This window comes from Rattus norvegicus, chromosome 9 (genome assembly GCF_021556685.1).
Source record: "Rattus norvegicus strain SHRSP/BbbUtx chromosome 9, alternate assembly SHRSP_T2T, whole genome shotgun sequence".
In the NCBI taxonomy this organism is placed as follows: Eukaryota; Metazoa; Chordata; class Mammalia; order Rodentia; family Muridae; genus Rattus; species Rattus norvegicus.
This window is the reverse complement of record NC_141542.1, coordinates 57,869,061-57,888,508: the sequence shown is the minus strand read 5'-3', so window position 1 is coordinate 57,888,508 and position 19,448 is coordinate 57,869,061. Positions and strand designations below refer to the sequence as shown.

The window sequence follows — 19,448 nt, the reverse complement described above, 5'->3', positions numbered from 1 at the left end:
AAGAGCACCAGTGGAAGGGGAAGCCCTTGGTCCTGCCAAGACTGAACCCCCAGTGAACATGATTGTTGGGGGGAGGGTGGTAATGAGGGGAGGGAGGGGAGGGGTTAGGGGGATGTTGGCCCAGAAACCAGGAAGGGGAATAACTACCGAAATGTAAATAAGAAATACTCAAGTTAATAAAGATTTAAAAAAAAAATCTCTTACCTATTTCCACTTCCACTGTGTAGTTGTGTGGAGGGTTTGTAATTACTGGAAATGTAGAGAAGCCTTTTTCTTAAAATTAAAAACAGAAATAGAATATAATTACTGAGGTACTGATCAGCCATCAATATAAAGCTAGACTTTCCATGGTTCTATTTAACTTCACAGCAGTGTGTCAACTCTTTTGAAAATAACCTTTGGTAGTGCAGACACACAAATGAAACAAATGTTTTCTGCAACCCCTTTTTCTGCTTACAATGATACTTTTTAATATCTTCTATTCTTTTCTATATCATTAAGACAAATACTGTCTGACCCATTGATTCTGTGACTTATAAATTATTTGAGACCCATGATTCTATAGAAGAAGTATAAAAGTACAGAGAAGATGATGTCAATATATTCGTGACGATGTGTTCACGAGCCCCACGGGTCCACTGCTCACAGATCTCTACCACTGTGCTCATGTGTAGATGGAAATGTTTCTTCTTCCTCCTCAAGAGTTTTCTCTCCTCTCACCACTGTGATTGGGTAGGGGTTGGAAGCAGGGAGGTCTCTGGGGATATAGATGTACCCTTCACCCCTATGTGCTCATTTATTTTTGGGAATTGAGATTAAGAAACATTGTAGGGTTTGACATTAAACAGTGAGAGACACAGACACAGCTATGGTCTGGTGATGGTTATTCTCAAGCAATGGAGTATAGAAGGCTTTAAACAAAACATTGTCTCTAATATTACTTAGTCCTATTCTTGTTCCACGCCACTTATATAGTGAGACCCCATCCCCTTGATAGAGGAACTGTCCCTAGAAAACCTCAATTCTATGAATGACATCAAACATGATTAGGAAATCTTCTCATTAAATAGCTTCTCTAATATTGAATTCATATTTGGAAAAAGTTCTTTTCTAAACAAATGACCTGCTTGGAAATTACTGAGGATGTCTAAACATTGTAGACCAGGACTGAAAACCACCCAGAGTGTATATAAAAGCAGTGTGCCTTGTTACACTCAGGCCTCTTCATTTATGGCTTCTACATCCATGACCGCAACTAGCTACATACGGACATTAGTGACTTCTTTGACAACTGTTGTGTAGACTTTGTTTTGTAGACTTATTATTATTCCCTACAAAATAGCATTTCTCTTTGTGCAGCATTGCACTGGTTATTGCAAACAATCCAGAGATGGGGTAGAATTTAAGGGAGGAGGTAACTTCTGAGAAAATATATGAAACTTGATAATACAGAATTAAAGGAGGAAGAAGAGGAGGAGGGAGAGGGGGAGAGGGGAGGAGGAGGAGGAGGAGGAGGAGGAAAGAAAAAAGAAGAAAGAAGAAGCGTAGATGAGAAGAAAGCGGGGGAAGGGAAGGAGAGAGAGGGGAAACAGGAGGAGGAAGAAGAAGAGAAAGAGGAAGAGGAAATTCAGATTGGGTTATCCTTGAAAATTAAGTCTCCCAAAAAAGAATAGCTATGGCTTTGGTTCAATAATATAATATCTTCCCCTGGAATTTTTAAACCTTATGCTGCATTGTAACTTCCTGCCATGGTAGAGTATGTGGAAGTTAAGAGGAAGCACAAGGGAATAGAATATGGAGAGAGGGTTGGAAATACAACCAGAAACGTACAAGTCTCCCTGATTGCGTTTGTTTGAATCTTAGCCCTTCTTGAAGCCAAGAGCTTACCTTCAACTGTGAATGATCTGGTGGCAGTCACAATGTAATTGGTTCCGTTCTCCGTGTGAGTGAATCGACATGTGTAGTCACCTTCATCAACATGACTCACTTTGTCAATGAACAAATAGGACATGTGTGCCCTGAACCTTGGCCCTTGGAGAGCTTTGCAGTTCTGAAGCAACAACAAGAAGACATTCCAGTTTTCTTCCACTTAATTTTCACTCTCAATTACATCACTTGTGCAGATTTTATCTATTTCTCCCCAGATTTCAAACTTTTACCTTAAACCACTGAACAGGCGCTGTCCAATTATACAAGGCAATTGTTGGACATGTTATCTTGGAATTTTTATCTGATCCATCTACTGTCGAGTACATCATGTAATCAGGGATTTTGCAGTTTGGTGGTCTTTTATATATGGTGACATTCAAAGATCCGGTCTTAATCGATTCAGGGCTATTAAAAGAAGCCAAGCACTTATTACCATGATATAGTTTAATCTAACTGTAACCTTTAGACAATGTTGCTTTTACAAAAAAAAAAAAAAAAAGACATATGTTGGCTCTTGTCTTACTGCAAAATAATCATTGAGACCTTAAGCTTTAAAGACTTCTTTTGTTACTCTTGAGATGGAGCAAAACTGCAAAAATGGTTCCCCCAGGTCCTCAATCCTCACACCTGCTGTACCATTGGATCCTAACCGAAATGTGTGCCAGTGTTTGTTGAACCAGATGCAGAGTTAAACCCTCTTCATGAATTCTGTCATTTTATTTTCACAGTGGTGATTTGGGGCTAATAATGACACTACTATATGAATTTTACAGTTAAGGGACCAAGAGACAGAGAGAGCACTTGGTGGCAGCACATACCTAACTGGTAGAAGGCCATGGATTGGAAACTGTGGTCACCAAACCTAGACACCAAACCATACCTGGGCTCACCTGATACTTTGTGAGTACCAGAGATGGTGTGAAATCTAAACACACGGCAGTGTTTAGATTTGCCATTCAGGCTGAGGGATTCGCAGACACTGACCCCAAGTCTCTGCAATCTGCATGTTTGTCTTGGGCTCTGGCATCTAAACCTTTTCATCCAACACAGATCTTTGTGGGCTTCCATGTGGTATGCTGATTTGTTCTTAATCCCAGAGAACATCAAGTGATTACTGGTTGTTCTTATGGGTCACAAGCTGGATATTCTTGCAATTGGGTAGCCAATTACATATCCTGCTGTTATATATTCAATAGCCAACCCATCAACCCTCAGTCTCTGGGTCTTCTCAGTTGTACTTTCTTGTTCTAATCACTTCATAAACATAGCAATTCTACTGAGGAGCAGAACACAGAGAAAGCAAGGACAGCTGGGCTATTGGCCATTGATGAAAGGGGAATGGGCACAAGGCTTATAATGGTTTTCTGAATGGTACCTTCTGATAACACACGTATAAATCCCAGAGTCTTCCACTTTGGCTGGTAGAAACTTCAGACGATCTCTTGAGACGAAGATCCGATTTCTCTTTTGAGTAGGAATTCTTTCATTTGTATTTGAATAATACCATTCCACAGGGTTAATCGCACCTCCTCTTTGGGGGCATCTGACAATTAAAGCCTCGTTTTCTAGACCCCAGGATGTTTTTCCTACAAGTCAAAAGTATGAACGTGATTCTGAAATGTCCAAGTGAACAGACCACAGTCCTTCATATAACTTAAACTTTCTGTTCAGGATTAGATTTTTAAATGAATCCATTTGTCTATTGTAATACTTTGGGGAAGAATATGTCAATAATTAAATCCCTTTACTAAATGTGCCACTTGGTGCAATAGGCTAAGGAGTTATTTGAGTCAATGTCCCTGTTTGCTCCTAGTCAATAAATGCTTGGAATGACTTTTATGTGCAGGTACTATGTCAAATCTCAAAATTTATAATCTACCCACTATAGGGAATTCCTTCTGAGAGACTTACAGTAAAGAATGAATGAAGAGGAAATAATTTCCTAGCATAAAATGCAACCCAAAACAACAGGAAGCAAGCAGCTTAAGTGAGGCCAAACATTCCCAGAATTACTTAAGTTAAAACCATCCCACCCATCTGAGAATCAGTACTTACTGCCCTCTGTCACTATGAAATACATGGGAACTGTCAGAATTGCCAAAGCCCAAAGCCCCATTCTCCATTTGCCAATCATGTGCTAGTGATTGATGGCCGAGATCTCTCCGATGGCAATGGCACAGGAAGGTAACGGTGAGTCCACTAGGCGGTTGATGTGTGCTGTCTGATGTAGGGTCCAAAAGAGAAATCAGTGTAGCTGAAAAATAAACCATGCAAAACCACAAGTCAAATATTTACTTGCCATACTGGGCCAGGAAGGACAGTCCATCGACACAGATTTATTAAATTCGCACATGTATGAGAATGGGTTCCAGGTGTGCAATCTTGCATTCATTCCTACTGAATTCGAAAACAGCCAGCAGTCCTCACAATGACTAGGTTGTTTTTTCATAATTATATCTTACCAGTCTCTTGAATGTTTCCTTAAAAAAAAATGTAAACGAAAAGGAAAGGAAACAGATATTTGCATATGAAACAAATTAAAGCCATAGACTTGAGTAGATGCTAGAAAGCACAGTATTCATCCAAACCACAGCTACGTAGGCAGGCTGGAGCAACATGTACATGTTTGCTGTTTCACACACCAGTACACACAGATAGCCATCATAAAAGAAAAAAACAACTAGAGAAGGAAAGATTTGGATTAAAGCATCAGCCAGGAGGCCATCCAAGACTGTCTCCCCAAACTTTCAAAGAATAGTCCCTGCCTGGGCTTGCTCTCAAAAGCCTCAGAGGCTTGCCAGAGGTCTGAGGACAATAAATATCCTTTTGCCTTTAGAGACTCCATCATGTGGCTTTCCCCTTCACCCGTCAGAGGAGGGGGATACAGAAATCCCCAAAGCTAGGAATAAATATGAAACTTCTTAGTCGCTTCAAGAGGACACGTTTCTTTGAATTGCGGGAACTTTTCCTTTTACAGGCTTCAGACAGTTAGGGATTCTTACCCCAGATGAAGGGCTGGGAAGAATAAACCCAGGGCCCTGAGGCTACTTGGTGCTCCTTCCTCTGGTCTCTTCAGACTACCCATGGAGGCATGCTCCCGCTCTCTTTTTAAATACACAGATGTCTTGGCATTTTTTAACCCCGCCCACCATGAAATTTGAGTTTTAGCCAAAATCCATGAGTTGTTCAAAAATGCTGCTGTCTCACTTACTGGGAATTCTTAAACTTACCACATAAATATTTAGCCATAAGGACAATGTTATAATCCATTTCAGGGGAAACAATCAACTCTCCCCTGTTTCTGCTGGGTCAGTGAAGCTAATATAAACAATGCTGTTTATCATAACATTCAGTCCCAAATATCTCTCTCTCTCTCTCTCTCTCTCTCTCTCTCTCTCTCTCTCTCTCTCTCTCTCTCTCACACACACACACACACACACACACACACACACACACACACACACAAAACACAGCTGTCCTCCAGCTACTCCCAGACATGACCTCTGTCTGTTACCTGTGAGGGGACACAGTCGGTTCCTGTGGTATGGAGAGTCTTACAAACCACCACATGTTAGGGGAGAATGCAGGCTGGGAGGGGCGTGGAGATGATCCCTGAATGCAAGAGGACTTCACACTCCATGGGTGCTTAGATATGTTCTATAATGGAAAGAGTGTTTCGGGCTCAGTCCAAAGAGCAGTCTAGCACCTCAGATTTCGATCTGTGCTGGGATGACGATAACCAAGCTGTTCTAAGGAGGCCATCATCTTTTGGGGCTTTGTGTAATACAAAAATTAACGGTTGATTTTGAGATGTGTTACCCATCATTGTCCTGGCTCTATTATGAGGCTTCAATTGCAGGAAGGATTGGAGGACCATACCCCACACCAGCACCAGTAGGAAAAAGAATTCAGATCTTTATATGGTGGTATCTCCTTTATTCCTTATGTGGCATATGTATACATATATCGACTCCCAAATCAGCCAATGACACACTGTTGTCCTCTCCCTTGTACAAATGATGACCCAGAGGCACAGAGATTAAGTAAGGGGTCTGCAGCACAGCGCTAAGAGAATTAGAACCCAAGCAAGCTGGCTCTAAGGACTAGCACCCAAATCCAACCGAGTCAGGTATAGAAAGCCAAGCCTGGCCGTACTGCTAGCTAAGAACACAACCTGAGCTAGTCCTGTAGTGCTCCTTATAGTGGCTGGAACTGCTCCTGACATCTCTCCTCTTCTGTTGGGAACTGCTGACAGACTGGGCAAGATGGAAATACCAAGCATTTGCTGTCTAGGAGCTTGACCTCAAGTCTGCTCCTTGCTACTCTTGACTCTTATTGTCAGGATCATACGTAGCATGAGTATGAGCAAAATCCAAGAATACACTAGCATCAGACTGCTTAAATAATTCAACCAAGCTCACTCAGTTGGGGCTGGAGTTTAAACCAAGTTGTTGGAGTAAGAGAACCTACATTCTTTTCTTTTTCCGAGGGTCAACTAAAAGAAGAGAGAGAAATAGTCATGGTCAAAACCCACTGGGGGTTGGGGATTTAGCTCAATGGTAGAGCACTTGCCTAGCAAGTGCAAGGCCCTGGGTTCGGTCCCCAGCTCCGGAAAAAAAAAACACCCTTTTTCTGATCACCACGACTGAGTTATTAAAGTAAGATATTTCCCTTAGCCAGGTTCTTCAAGAAGCAATAAGCCATTCCAGCCTCTATTTGGGTTCGTAGACACGGAATGCAGCTGTTGGTGAATACATAGAACACAGCACGGAGAGGTGTGTCTGAATGAGGAGGACCGCCGATCCATGAGCCCAGCAGGAGATTTAAGGTAGCCAAGTCCTTCGGAATCCAGCTAGCACCTGTCAGTGCTCTTTATGTCTCAGAACTACCTTGTTTTCAAAATCAACATAATAAAAATCTAGCATAATTTTGCACCAGTTCCCCTGATTTGGGATTACAGTTTTGAACCTGTATGTGAAGCTACTTATCATCTGGTTCCCTGACACTTCTACTACGACGTAAATTAAAACTAATCCCCCTGATACTGCTCGGAGGGCAGTCATTTCCTTCTATTTGGACTGGACACGGCATGTTTTTTAACAGGGGTATTATGCAAAGCTTACTCATTTGACTTGGCCAAAGGTGCAGTTAAGCTGAAACTACAAATGTTGTAATCCACCCGAGCTGTCTACCTGTATCCTGATCTTATCACAGGTCCACTGTAGGAGTTGGGAACTTGTTTTTTGTCATATTAAAACAATATGACCAGGTCCATCACTTTCAGGAGATCTTACCAGAACAAGCAAAGAATAGATTGCTTTACCCTCCTGTAATTAAAGAACATTTTTTTAAAATTGAGTTTTCTTTTCTTTTCTTTTTCTTTTCCTAATGAAATTGTGTTTGGAGGTTTCCATCCATCAGCCACAGATCTCACACAGCCTGTGTCACAGGAAATGCGCATTCTCTCCTAGATCCTTCAATTCACCCACTCTGGGGCTACTCGAGCTCTGTTGCTTTCTGCTGTTTGTCTTTCAGCCATAACTGCCTCACTACCCCAATAATAAGAAATGCAAGCATCAAGAGAAAAAGTCCTCCTACCCACAGAGCCCAATATCCAGTATCCTCTAGCCTTGTCTCCTGACCCCCATGAAAAATGGCTTCCCCACAGTTTTTCCTATATCAGCAATGAGCACATCATCACTGGCTCAGAGCAAAATTCCTCATGCATGACCTGCCTTCCTCCATATATGTGGTGGGCAGTTAGCCCATGTGGATGAGTCACCAGTTTCACCACCCATTAACCCTATCCTACCTGCAACATCCCCCCACCATCTTCATCCACAATATCACCCTGTCCTTTTGTTTTATTATTAGTTCTGTGAAAGCTTTCGGGTACCTCATCAGTATTTTCTGGGTGCACCGACTCCAGAGAACCCCTAAGAATCTAAGCCAACTCATGCAGCTCTCTGGTACCCTTCTACCTTAGCCAATGTCCTAGAGTATCCATGTGGACTTGTTAACAAAATGCTATTGCCTAACAAGTCTGTGCCCTGTGTCTTTCTGCCCTTACTGTTCGTTGAAGGTATAAGCAGAGTCCACTGTCCCCCTTGCTCCTTCTCCCAAGATATCCCACTGCAGCTACCCGTGGACTAACTCTTCTCCTCCAGCCTGGGTCTAAGATAGAGCTTCTCCCCGAGGCTCATCCTGGTATCCTGGTGTGCTTTCCAATGCCATAATGAAACTACTCCGACCAAAAGCAACGTGGCAGGGAAGAGAGGGTTATTTGGCTTGCAGGGTACAATCTATCATCAAAGAAATTCACAGAGGGAGCTCAAGACAAGAACCTGGAAGTAGGAGGTGAAGTAGAGACTAAAGAGGAATGCTGCTTACTGGCTTTCTTTCCCTGGCTTGTCAACTACAATTCTCATACTGCCCAGACCCCCATGTCTAGGGGATAGCACTGCCCTCATCAGGTTGGGTTCTCTTGAATCAAATAACAATTAAAATGTCTCACAGTCCAGTCTGATGGTGGCAACTTCATAATTGAAGGTCTCTCTTCCCAGTAGTCTCTAGTTTGTATCAAGCTGATTAAAAACTAGCCAGCTCACCTAGAGACTCCGTGTTCTGCCTTTTCTTCTCTTTTCTCTCCTGTTCTTTCTTCATTTTATTTACTTTGCTTCTAGTTTTCTTATATATTTATTTACTTATTCATGTATGTATATATGTATGCATGCATATATATGTACATATGTATGTTTATATGTATGTATATGTGTATATATGTATTATATATGCACATATGTATGTACATATGTGTGGTATGTGTGTATGTATGTGTGTATGTATATATGTATTTATATATGTATGATGTGTATATATGTATATGAATGTATATGTATATGCATGTATGTATAGACATATATGTGTATGTGTGCATGTATGTATGTGTATTATATGTGTATATGTCTATATGTAGACATGTATTATGTGTGTATACATGTATCTACATATATATGTATTATGTGTGTATGTATATATCTATGTATGCACATATGTATTATGTATGTATATAGCCCAGGGAAGCATGAGTGCCATGAAACACATGTGGGAGATACAGAACATCTCACAGAAGTTTCTTTTTTATTCCAACATGTGGGTTCTAGGGCTCAAACTCAGGTTGTCAGGTGTGGCAACAAGAGCCATTACCGGCTGAGTCAACGCACCAGTCCTTCTAATATTGTTAGCCCTTCAATTTTCTTCTTTTGTTGTTCCTGATTTGGAAGTGGATTAACATAATACTAAATGAAGCATCTTAAAGCACACAGCTCCCCGACCGTGCCTTCACAGCATGGATCTATCACCAATACTGTCTAACTGCAAAACCTTTACACTACTGCCAAACTAATCCTTGTATCTGTAACAGTCACTCCCTGTTGTTCTCTCCCCACCTTCCCAGATGAGTGCTAACCCTTTCTGTGTCTGAATGTGTTTGCCTAGTCTGAATATTCCATATCAGAAGACTGAGACAATGTATCCTCCTGTGTCTGGTTTCTTTCACTTAAGATTATGGTTTGAGATTCCTCCATGATGAACATGAGTCAGCTATCATTCCTTCTAATGGGTAGATAGTATTCAACTGGGCATGTGTAACATGATTTGATCACCTATAGGTCCAGCTATGACATTTGAGCTGCTTCTGCTTCATGAACACTCCTTTATGAGTAGCTGGCCCATCAACTTGAAATTGTAATATCCCCTTCCCGACTTCCTGTCTCCTGACCCACATCAGACTTTCTCTGGGTTATCTGCTACTTGCTAACATCCCACTCATGAGCTGTATTTGTTGATTTTCCAATTTCCTCTACTAGCTCCAGAAGGAAAGTTATTTTCCATTAATTTATTTGCTTCACATCCTGATTGCATCAGCACCTCAACTCCCAGTCCCCCTTCATATAGCCATCTCCTCATCTCCTCTGAGAAGGGAGAGCCCTCCCTGGTATCCCTTGACCCTGGCACATCAAGTCCCTGCAGGACTAGGTGCATCCTTTCCCACTGAGGTCAGATGAGGCAACCCAGTTAGGTAATAGGATCCACAGGCAGACAACAGGAAGGAAAGTAATTTTGACATTTACAATACTGTGTGATTTGTGTGTGAAACAGGGAAAGCTACACACGCATGCGTGCACACACACACACACACACACACACACACACACTTGGTTGAATGAGCCAAGACAGCCGTAAAGGAAGCATTTTGGATCAGATACTCAAGTCTCAGGGTGTAGTCACCAAGGGAGAGATATATATTTCCACCCAGAGACCTCAGCTCTCCTAAAACATTGACTTCTCTTTGCTCTCTCATATTCGGCCAGGCCCAAGTCACCCTTGGATGATCCATGGGGTGATCTTGGCCAAGGAAAAAGTCATCAGCAAGAATCAAGAAAGAACTCTGTGGGGGTGTCACTCATGTGGAGAAACCCCCACCCAGCAGACCTAATTGTTTGCATGTGTACGGTGACTAAGACATAAGTAAGCTATTCAGACCTCGGAGCAGTTACTGTGTCACATGCCCCTGACTATGTGTCACCGTAGTGTGAATTTGTCACACCTTAATTGAGTCCAGGTCTATCTTCCTATGGGTAACAGTCACTGTGGCTGTGATTTTTCCCAGCGTCAGGAACTCCCCTGTGGATTAGCCTGAGAGAGAGAGAGAATAATGTGTGCATAGAAAAAGAGTGCTCTGTGGATGTCCACAGTGGCTTGATTTGTAAAAGAAACTAGAGGCACACAGCCATGTCCACCAGTGTGCACATGAACAGCCCCCTGTGCTCGTGAAATACTGCTCAGCAAAAGGAGAAAGTGAAGCACCAATTTGCACAACATGAATCAATCCAAAAACAATTATAGTGAAAGAAAGAAGTCACACTTAAAAGAATTCAAAGATGCAGTCTTTCAGAACGACGAAGGATTAGGCAGTGTGGAAGAGGAGGTAAGGTGATTATCTCTGTAAAGGAGGATGTGAGGAATACAGGGCAGCATTGCCATTGAGGTGAGGGCTGTAGTCTACACATTAGTGGAAACTTATGGGGCTTCATGTGTAAAGTGTATATATTTTGCATATTAGATGAACAAGATAATATGGCTAAAAAAAAAATCTGCAACATTTCTCAGTACTTTAACTCCTGGAGAATTAAATCACATGTCCACAAACAACCCTTGCCCGTAATACTGGACCTGAAAATGACCCAGAAGCCTATCAACAGAATTGGTAAAGAAAAAGCATAAATAGTCAGTGATAAAAGGAAGGAATTGATGGGGACAGATGTCTCTCAAAGACAGCATGCTCTGGAGAAATGCAATTACTTCCAAGTTAAAAAATATCTCAAGCAAAAGACACCAGAAGACAGAACAGTTTGTGCTACTCCTGTCTGATGTTGAGCAGTGAGGATTGCAGAGTCTGGGGGTGGAAATCAGGAGCTCTGTGGATGGTTTACTGAACAGGGAAGAGTCAGAGGTTGTTTCTTGGGTAGAAGAGATGCAGCCTGTGCTGGATGTGGCTCAGTGGACAGAGACGAGGTCACATCTCACTCAAGGGAGCATTCAACCATCTCTTTTTTTTTTTTTTTTGTTCTTTTTTTCGGAGCTGGGGACCGAACCCAGGGCCTTGCGCTTCCTAGGTAAGCTAAATCCCCAGCCCCGCATTCAACCATCTCTTGACCAGAGACTTCCTTCTGTACATGTGACGGGAGGGAGATCATGGTACTAACGTTCTGGGATCCTTCACAGCAGGAGAAAACTCTGCTTGTGATTGTTGCCACATTTTATTACCCCTTGCCACAATCCCTGGAGGAAAAGGTGACTCTTAATTTAAAACAATTTCCAAGAACAAGTTGTTTTAGGAAAAATTCTCTTGACCCCCATTTTTAATTGATTACCATCATTATTGTATATGATGTGATAGCACACGTGAGGTAACCAGAGGATAGCTTGTGTGGAGTCAGTTAACTTCATTCACCTTTACGTGGGGACTTGGAATTGAACTTACAAGGTTAGGTTTGTACAAGTGCCCTTACCTTCTGAGCCATCTCGCTGCCCCATCTATCCTGGATTTGTCCTCTTCAGATCTTCAGATAAGTTTTCCCTTACCATTTCTTTCCAGTTTTCTACTTAAGAGCAGTCAGCCAGATTTATTTACAGTTTCTTAGATAAAAGTCAAGATGACCTTAAAAACATCTACCAGGTCTACAGCACAAGTACGAACAAGCCAGAATGTCAGCTTTCCACAGTGAAGGGCGGGCCTCATCTACCAGCTAACGACCAGAAGAACCAAGACGTAACCTCCAGAGAGTACACTCTGCCTTCACTGTGACGGAAATCCCGCCTCCGTCTGCCACCTGCTGCTCTTAGGATCAGATTCAAGATGGCTCCATCAACTCTGAATAGTTAAGCCTGCCAGACTTACCGATTCTGGACTTGCAAGATCTTCTGTTTGCACTAATCAAAGAAAAAAAAAAGAGACTCAGAGATGCCAGGTAGAAGGATGTGTACCTATTGCTTCTGCTGCTTCAGAGATTACTAATATCATATATCAATGTAACATATATCAAGAGCAAACCAACCCAATACAATGTGTTTGATCTCAGATGGTTTTTAATATAACTGGTCAACCATAGACTAACTTCTTTACTTTGAGCATCTGACAATAATGCCAGTTTCTCCAAAACCTTCATTTCCACGCTACTGCCACTGAAAGGTAGAGATGCTTATTTTCTATGAATGCTGATGTCTCTATGAACCAGGTCCATTTTGAGTTCTATAAGTCACTTTGTTGGGGAGACGCAATGCTTGGAGGATCTGTGATTCTGCATGGGACATGACTAGCAGGAGAGAGCCGGTCACCTGCTGCCATCATGCTACCTTCTCAAGTCATGTGAATAACTCTCAGAACTGTGATGGCTAATACTGACTGACAACTTTAGAAGAGCAAGAATCAACTGAAAGATGAGTCTTTAGGTACAACCAGAACAGTTCCTACTGGGTTCAGTGAGGTGGGAAGACCTCAATGAAAATGGAAATAAGCATTCATTTTTAATGAATGCACACATTTAAAGTAAGATATGTGGAAATAATCTTTATGAGATAACGGGGGTGGGGGGAGGATGGGAAGTGATAAGAGACGTCAGAAGTAAGCCATGTCAAGCATCTGGATTTTGAGGGATTCTCAGGGAAGAGTCATGGGGAGTATTCAGAGGACTGAAATGGGCTAGTGACTCATTGGTAAGGATTTCCAGGCCTTAGCATTTTGTAGAGTGACAAACCAACTCTTCACGAAACAGGCTTTCAACTGCAACATGTTGAACCTCAGACTGCTATGGGGGTTAGACACAGGTCACTGCTTCAAACACTGGAGCTATAGGAAAGTACCAGGCAGAACAGAGGGATACAAAACTACCTTACATTATAAACTTTATATATGTTATAATAGACATCATAAGTAAGTAAAAGGTGATACATGGTCTAAAGAGAAAGACAATGAGGACAGGTATAGGAGGGTAATTTTATGACAGATCTAAGAAGTCTACCTAGGAAAGGGGCTTGCAGAAGAACTACAGAAGCACAGCTCAGGCAGGGGGACCAGAAGAGGGACGTCCCAGATCTGAGAGTCAGAGAGGTCTTGTGGCCCAAGTGAAGCAAGGAAATATGGAGTCATAAGAGCAAGTCAGAAAGTCATCAAGGTCAGATCTGCTGAGTCCTGAGCACTTTCACACTAAACAGATGGAAAGCAAGGAGGATTTTAGACACAGGTTTGTATTTTGATGTAGGTTCTAGAACATTCTGAATGGTGAAAATATTTTTAAGAACACTGACATTAAGGATAGAAGTAATTGTGGAGGCAGGAAATCCACATGCTTCATGGAGCAAGGGAAAGCATCATGGATAATACCCAGCTCACTGCATTTAGGAAGGTACATTTGCTTTGAAAACCTGTCCTTTTACAGTGAGTTAGGAAAAACAAACAAAAACAAACAAACAAAAAAAGCAAAAACAAAAAAAAAAAAACAAGATGAACAGAAAAAAAAGATCATTGCTTTCATTTGGATTGGATTTATTTGAGGATGCTGGGAGTTGACCAGGTCATTAGATGTGCTAAGCGTGGGTTTGACCGCTGAGCTCCATCCCCACTGCCTAGAGTATGTGCTCAGAAAGAGAAGAGGAAGCGCTGTAGTGTTAGTACTTGAGAGGCTAAGGCAGGAGGTTCACCTGTCCGAGGCCAGCTGGGGTTACATGGCAAGATTCTGTATCAAAAGGAAAAGAACAGAAAGATCTGGCTAGAAGATAGAGAGGAAGGAAGGAGGGAGGGAGGAAGACAGAAGGAATGAACAAATAAACCAACCAATGAATGAAAATACAACAGGTAATCATGCAAATGTTTGTAAGGAGCAGAACCCATACACATACTAGCTTATACTAGTAATGTGTGGTTAATCTTTTTTTCTATCATTATGGCTCTTAAAACCAGGGACATGCCCTTCCAGCCCATCACTCATCTGGTAGATTCAGTTGCTCCATGGTTCCACAAATATGTAGACACTAGGTAGAAAAATGCCTTAGGACCAAACTCTTCCCCCCTTAAAAACTTTATTCAAAATAGGGAGAACCCCAAGCCACTCTGGAAGATCTGTCCCTTTCAAATTTGCACCTCCAGTACCCAGACAGCTGGACAGATAGAAGAACATGCTCAGAGCAGGATAGGGAAACGTAGCAGTGATGAACTCTGACAGCATTGCTTTTTCTCCCTTACCACAACACTAAGAAATCTACACCCAATTCATCTTTAGAGAGTAATCATTGAGTTTGGTGTTATTGTCAACATGCTGGCTGGCTTTCTACAGAACCAAGCTGCCTAGAGCCCAAGCAAATGAATACAAGAACAGGAGTTAAACAATAGGTTGGGGATGTGGCTCAATGATAGAGCACCTGACCAGCATGCAAAGGTCCTAGGTTCAATTCCCCCTACCCCCAGTGGACAAGAAAAAGGACATGGGTTGGGTGCAGGATTGCATAAATCTGAATTTTCTGTCTCAGTTACTCTCCGTAGAGAATGGTCCAGGTGAGATCTAGATGTTCGTAAGGAGACTGGGGCAGTGGTGTGTCTAAAGTCTGGCAAATAGAGAAGTGCACTTCCTGTTTGTTTTTTTCTTTCTTTCCTTTTTAATGTCTGAAAGAAATGACAATGAAAGACAGATGTTCAGTGGGAACATTGTAGGCCCAGTTCTGGGTTAATCTTGCTGCACACACATTCTGGACATCTTCAGAGGAACAAGATGTGGGCTGTCAACCTGAATGTCAAAGAAGGCACCAGATCCAGAACAGGGGCCATCTCAGTAATTCCCGACTCCTACATGGACTGCTCCTGATTATCCCCCCACCCACCCACTATCCCTCACTGTCCTCCTCACATCCCCCACCCCCACCCCACAGCCTCTTACTCAACACTTTCAGCCAGAACACTTCACCTGGTCATTTCCAGAATTATCTGGTTCCCAGGGATGGTTCGGGAATCCACGAGCCCTCTAAAGGCATGCCTCAAAGTTTCACATCCTTCTACACCCTCACTCCAGTCCTTCTCAACACTGTAGACCAAAATCCTATCTCATATGCTAGAGTTCAAGAGCTCAACCTTATTGCTCTGCGGTTTGGTTTTCGTTTTACTTTTATTCCCATTAATATCATTATTTTTTCTCACAAGCAAAGGTTATAGTGATTATTATCTTTAACCTAAGTGTGTATTGGAAAAGGCTTTTCCCTTTGAGAAGAAGCCATCTTTGATTAAACAAATTAAAAATGAATGAATAAACCCTCAAAGGTACTCACCATTAGCCAGAGGTCCTAACCGTCCTCCTTCCTCAGCTTCCCACCACCAGAATTTGTCAACTCTAAAAGGTAACTTCTCTAATAGCTCTATGCAAATACGGTTGCCACCCTATCTCTAAACACCTCCCCGTTTCCTTATCAGTTACGATACAGGAACCCAGTTGTTGATAGACAGAAACTGGCCCCAGTAACTCAGCAGTAGCTGTTAACCATCTTCACTGGCTCTACTATGTGTTTTAGAGATTCGACACAATGCACTTCCAGTTTTAACCTTATCTCCATGGACCTTCAAGTATCATCAATACAAAAACCAGCACAATTCCTGCTGGGTGGTAGGTCTCTTGCTGTCCTCAGAGAGCTGGTAGACAGACTGAATTCCCCACAGCTGTGCTCAACACAACACAGTTCTGCAGCCAGTGTTACTCTTGAAACTTCTGTGTCAAGGTTCTGAAGACTCCAGCACATGCCATGTACTTAAGTGTGTGCAACCAGCCTTTTGTGCACTGACTAGGCTCCCATTATCCCTTGTAGCCTCCAATTGACAGGATACTCAGAGGATAGTTATCTTACTCAAGCCACTCGTTGGTACAAGCAAAAACAGAATCCAAAGCCCCCATAGCTGAGTTCTTCCCACATGTCTCCAAATGGCTTCTCAAGTCCTTGTAAGAAGGATTTTATAAGTTCATGTTAAGTGTTCTAGAATTCTAAATATGCAGGCTTTTAGTTATCTATATAATTGTTTTTCTTCACGTTAGTAGTTCCTGAGCCAATGGGATGTGCAATTCACCAAAGCCTTCCATGCAGAGAAAGAATGGATGCTTAAGGGGCCATCTGGTTTGTCTCTTGTGTAATTTGGGCAAATTTTTGTTTTGATATCTCAAAATAATCTCTTGTGCAAAAGTATAGTTGATATTAAATAAATAGCCTATATAAAGATGACCTATAGTAAAGGTTTTCTGCCTCATACGTGCACATTCCAATTGGTAACACTACATTTTAAAAGAACAAAATGAAATAAACACCTTTAGGATTTATTTGACCAGGCAGAGCTCTTAAAAGCCCAACAGATGTCACATCTGGTCAAGTCAGTAACAAGAGTCTGAGATAGAGCCTGGGTTTTGATCTTACTCTTCATTGTTTTGTTTTGGTTGTGTTATTTTGGTTTTGTTTGTTGTTGTTTTGTTGTTGTTGTTGTTTGTTTGTTTGTTTGTTTTTTGTCTTTTTGTCCTTGTGTCAAGAGACCAATTACTCACATTTCAGCCAAATCCTCTCTGCAGTTACTGGCATCATGAATAAAAGCTAAAATGCTGGCAAGCAATGGCAAAAGAAAACTTACTGTGCAGTTTCCACACAGAGTGTGGCTTTAGGTGGACTCACTTACCCTTTATTCTCCACTGCAGGAGAATGGAGAAAACACACACAGGCAGTTAATCACACACCACCTACTGATTGACATGCCCAACATTATGCCAGACACAAGCAATCAATCACACACCACACACTGACTGACATGCCCAAGATTAAGCTAGACACTCAAAGATGCTTGAGCATAAGGCACGTTCTTGGCCTCACAGGATACAACGTTGTAGAGCAGGGGGAGGGGACATAACATTTCATAAGCCTGAAGATTTAGAGTCCAAACTAAGATATTTGCAACAATCAAAATCCTTCTGAGGACTAGAATGGATTGTTCCAAGATTATATGTTTGTATTTGTCTTGCTTTGCTCTGTCAATTTGATACAGTCTAGAATCTTCTGGGAAGAGGAAACCTCAAATGAGAAATGTCTCCATCATATTGGCCTGTGGACAAGCCACTGGAAAATCTTCTCATTTGATAACTAATGCAGAAATAATAGCCACTGTGGGTAGTGGCACCCCTAGGCAGGTGGTCCTTGGTTGTATAAGGCAGCAGCTAGAACAAATATGGAAAGCAAGTCAGTAAGCAGCGTTTCTCTATGGTCTCTGCTTCAATTCTTGCATCCAGGTTTAAAACTGAGTTCCTGTCCTGGTTTCCCTCAATTATGAACTTGACAGGGAAGTATCAGATGAAACAAGCCCTTTCTTCCCTCAAGTTCCTTTTGACCACGGTGTTTATTTCAACAGAGAACAAGCTAATGTGATTGTCTTTCCTTGTGAGAGGATCATTTCCCCATCTGCTGATGTGATTGGCCTATGGTTCTACCCTAAGGCTAGATCTCTTGATATCATTTACTGTCATGAGTGTGACAGTAACAGTGTTTAAAAATGTGGCCCACATCTGTCACGACTATTTATCTTGAGAACAGTCTGCATCAATCCTTCCCACTTACGTCTTTGGTTCTATCTAAATGAATAGTGGTGATCTCAATGCTACCACCAAAACCTAGAGAGACCAATGTTTTGGTCCTCCAGAGCTAGAAATAAAAAGATCTTACTGAATAAATGGGTGAAATGCCTAAGTGTTCCTGTATGGGTTTGGTATGTGTCTAATTATGGAGGCTTTGAAAAGTGTGCACCTCAGAGTGCACATCCACCTCAAATGAGAGTCCAGTACAACTACCTTGGACAGTCTCCTCAAACCTGAGGTCTTAGATGTCCTGCATTCAGTCTAATGCAACCTCATTTTCCACCTAGTAAAAAGAACTGTACCTCTTAAACCTAGGACTCCCTAAAGAAACCAGATGCAATCAAAGGTATTTCTGAGGATGGTGAGATGGTTCATGGGTGAAAGCACTTGTCCCCAAGCCTGACAACCAGAGTTATATCCCCGGAACCAACATGAGAGAAGAAAAGAGGGAGGAGCTCCTTGTAAGCTGTCCTCAGACCTCCACAAGTATTCTACACATACACACACACACACACACACACACACAGAGAGAGAGAGAGAGAGAGACAGAGACAGAGACAGAGAGAGAGACAGAGAGAGACAGAGAGAGAAGAGAGAGAAGAGACAGAGAGAGAAGAGACAGAGAGAGAGACAGAAAGAGACAGACAGACAGACAGACAGACAGACAGACAGACAGACCATCCCAGCAACAAAAAAACAAGCAGTCACAGATACAGCCCCACAAAACAACAGAGAGGGAAAAAGAGTCTCAAGACTTAATGTCCTAAAGCCAAAGATAAGCTGGGGGGTGTGTGTGTATGCGTGGGGGGTGGCTAATAAAAGTTCAAGGCTTTTCTGGACAAGAAAGCCAAGGAGAATAACATCTGCAACAAATCACCAATTAATGATACCTTCTGCTGGTGAATGCCATGGAGGAGGAGCTTCGGGGGGAAGTGAGCTCCCTGGAGACGGTTCACCATTTTGCACAGCTATGATGAATGTACTTGGAGAGACACAGCCTTGGAGGCTTCGTCACTGGATTGCCTCTTGCTGCTGCTGTGTGTTCTCACTTTGTCATTGCTATATTCCTCACATATCTAGCATGGCCTGATTAGGCGTGGAGAGACTCTCATTGCCTATAGTCCGGTATGATCTTTTCTTGGGAGATATAGCCCACTCTATTGGGCAATTTTCCTGTAGATCAACATGAGGATGAACTTTCATAAAAATAATAGTTTATATTAACTAAAGATTTTCAGAATTACTGACTTGGTTTGAACAGTTTTAGGAAGTTAGGGTAAAAGATAGAAAGTTTAAGGAGGTCTGGAGAGATGGCTC

The 19,448-nt window shown here is 42.1% G+C and overlaps 1 protein-coding gene across 16 annotated transcripts in view; it reads right to left on the bottom strand.

Annotated features, from left to right (window-relative positions):
- Il1rl1 (interleukin 1 receptor-like 1) overlaps window positions 1-19,448 on the bottom strand; it is a 65,450-nt gene that overhangs the window by 14,274 nt on the left and 31,728 nt on the right. For 7 of the 16 annotated variants that reach the window (XM_087564812.1, XM_087564813.1, XM_087564807.1 and 4 more), the window contains 5 exons: window positions 3,985-4,183; window positions 3,305-3,515; window positions 2,160-2,334; window positions 1,888-2,050; window positions 205-273 (listed from right to left, as the gene is read on the bottom strand). In XM_087564812.1, coding sequence (XP_087420938.1) covers window positions 205-273; window positions 1,888-2,050; window positions 2,160-2,334; window positions 3,305-3,515; window positions 3,985-4,063 — 697 coding nt within the window. In that variant the 5' untranslated portion in view covers window positions 4,064-4,183. 16 annotated transcript variants of the gene reach the window in all.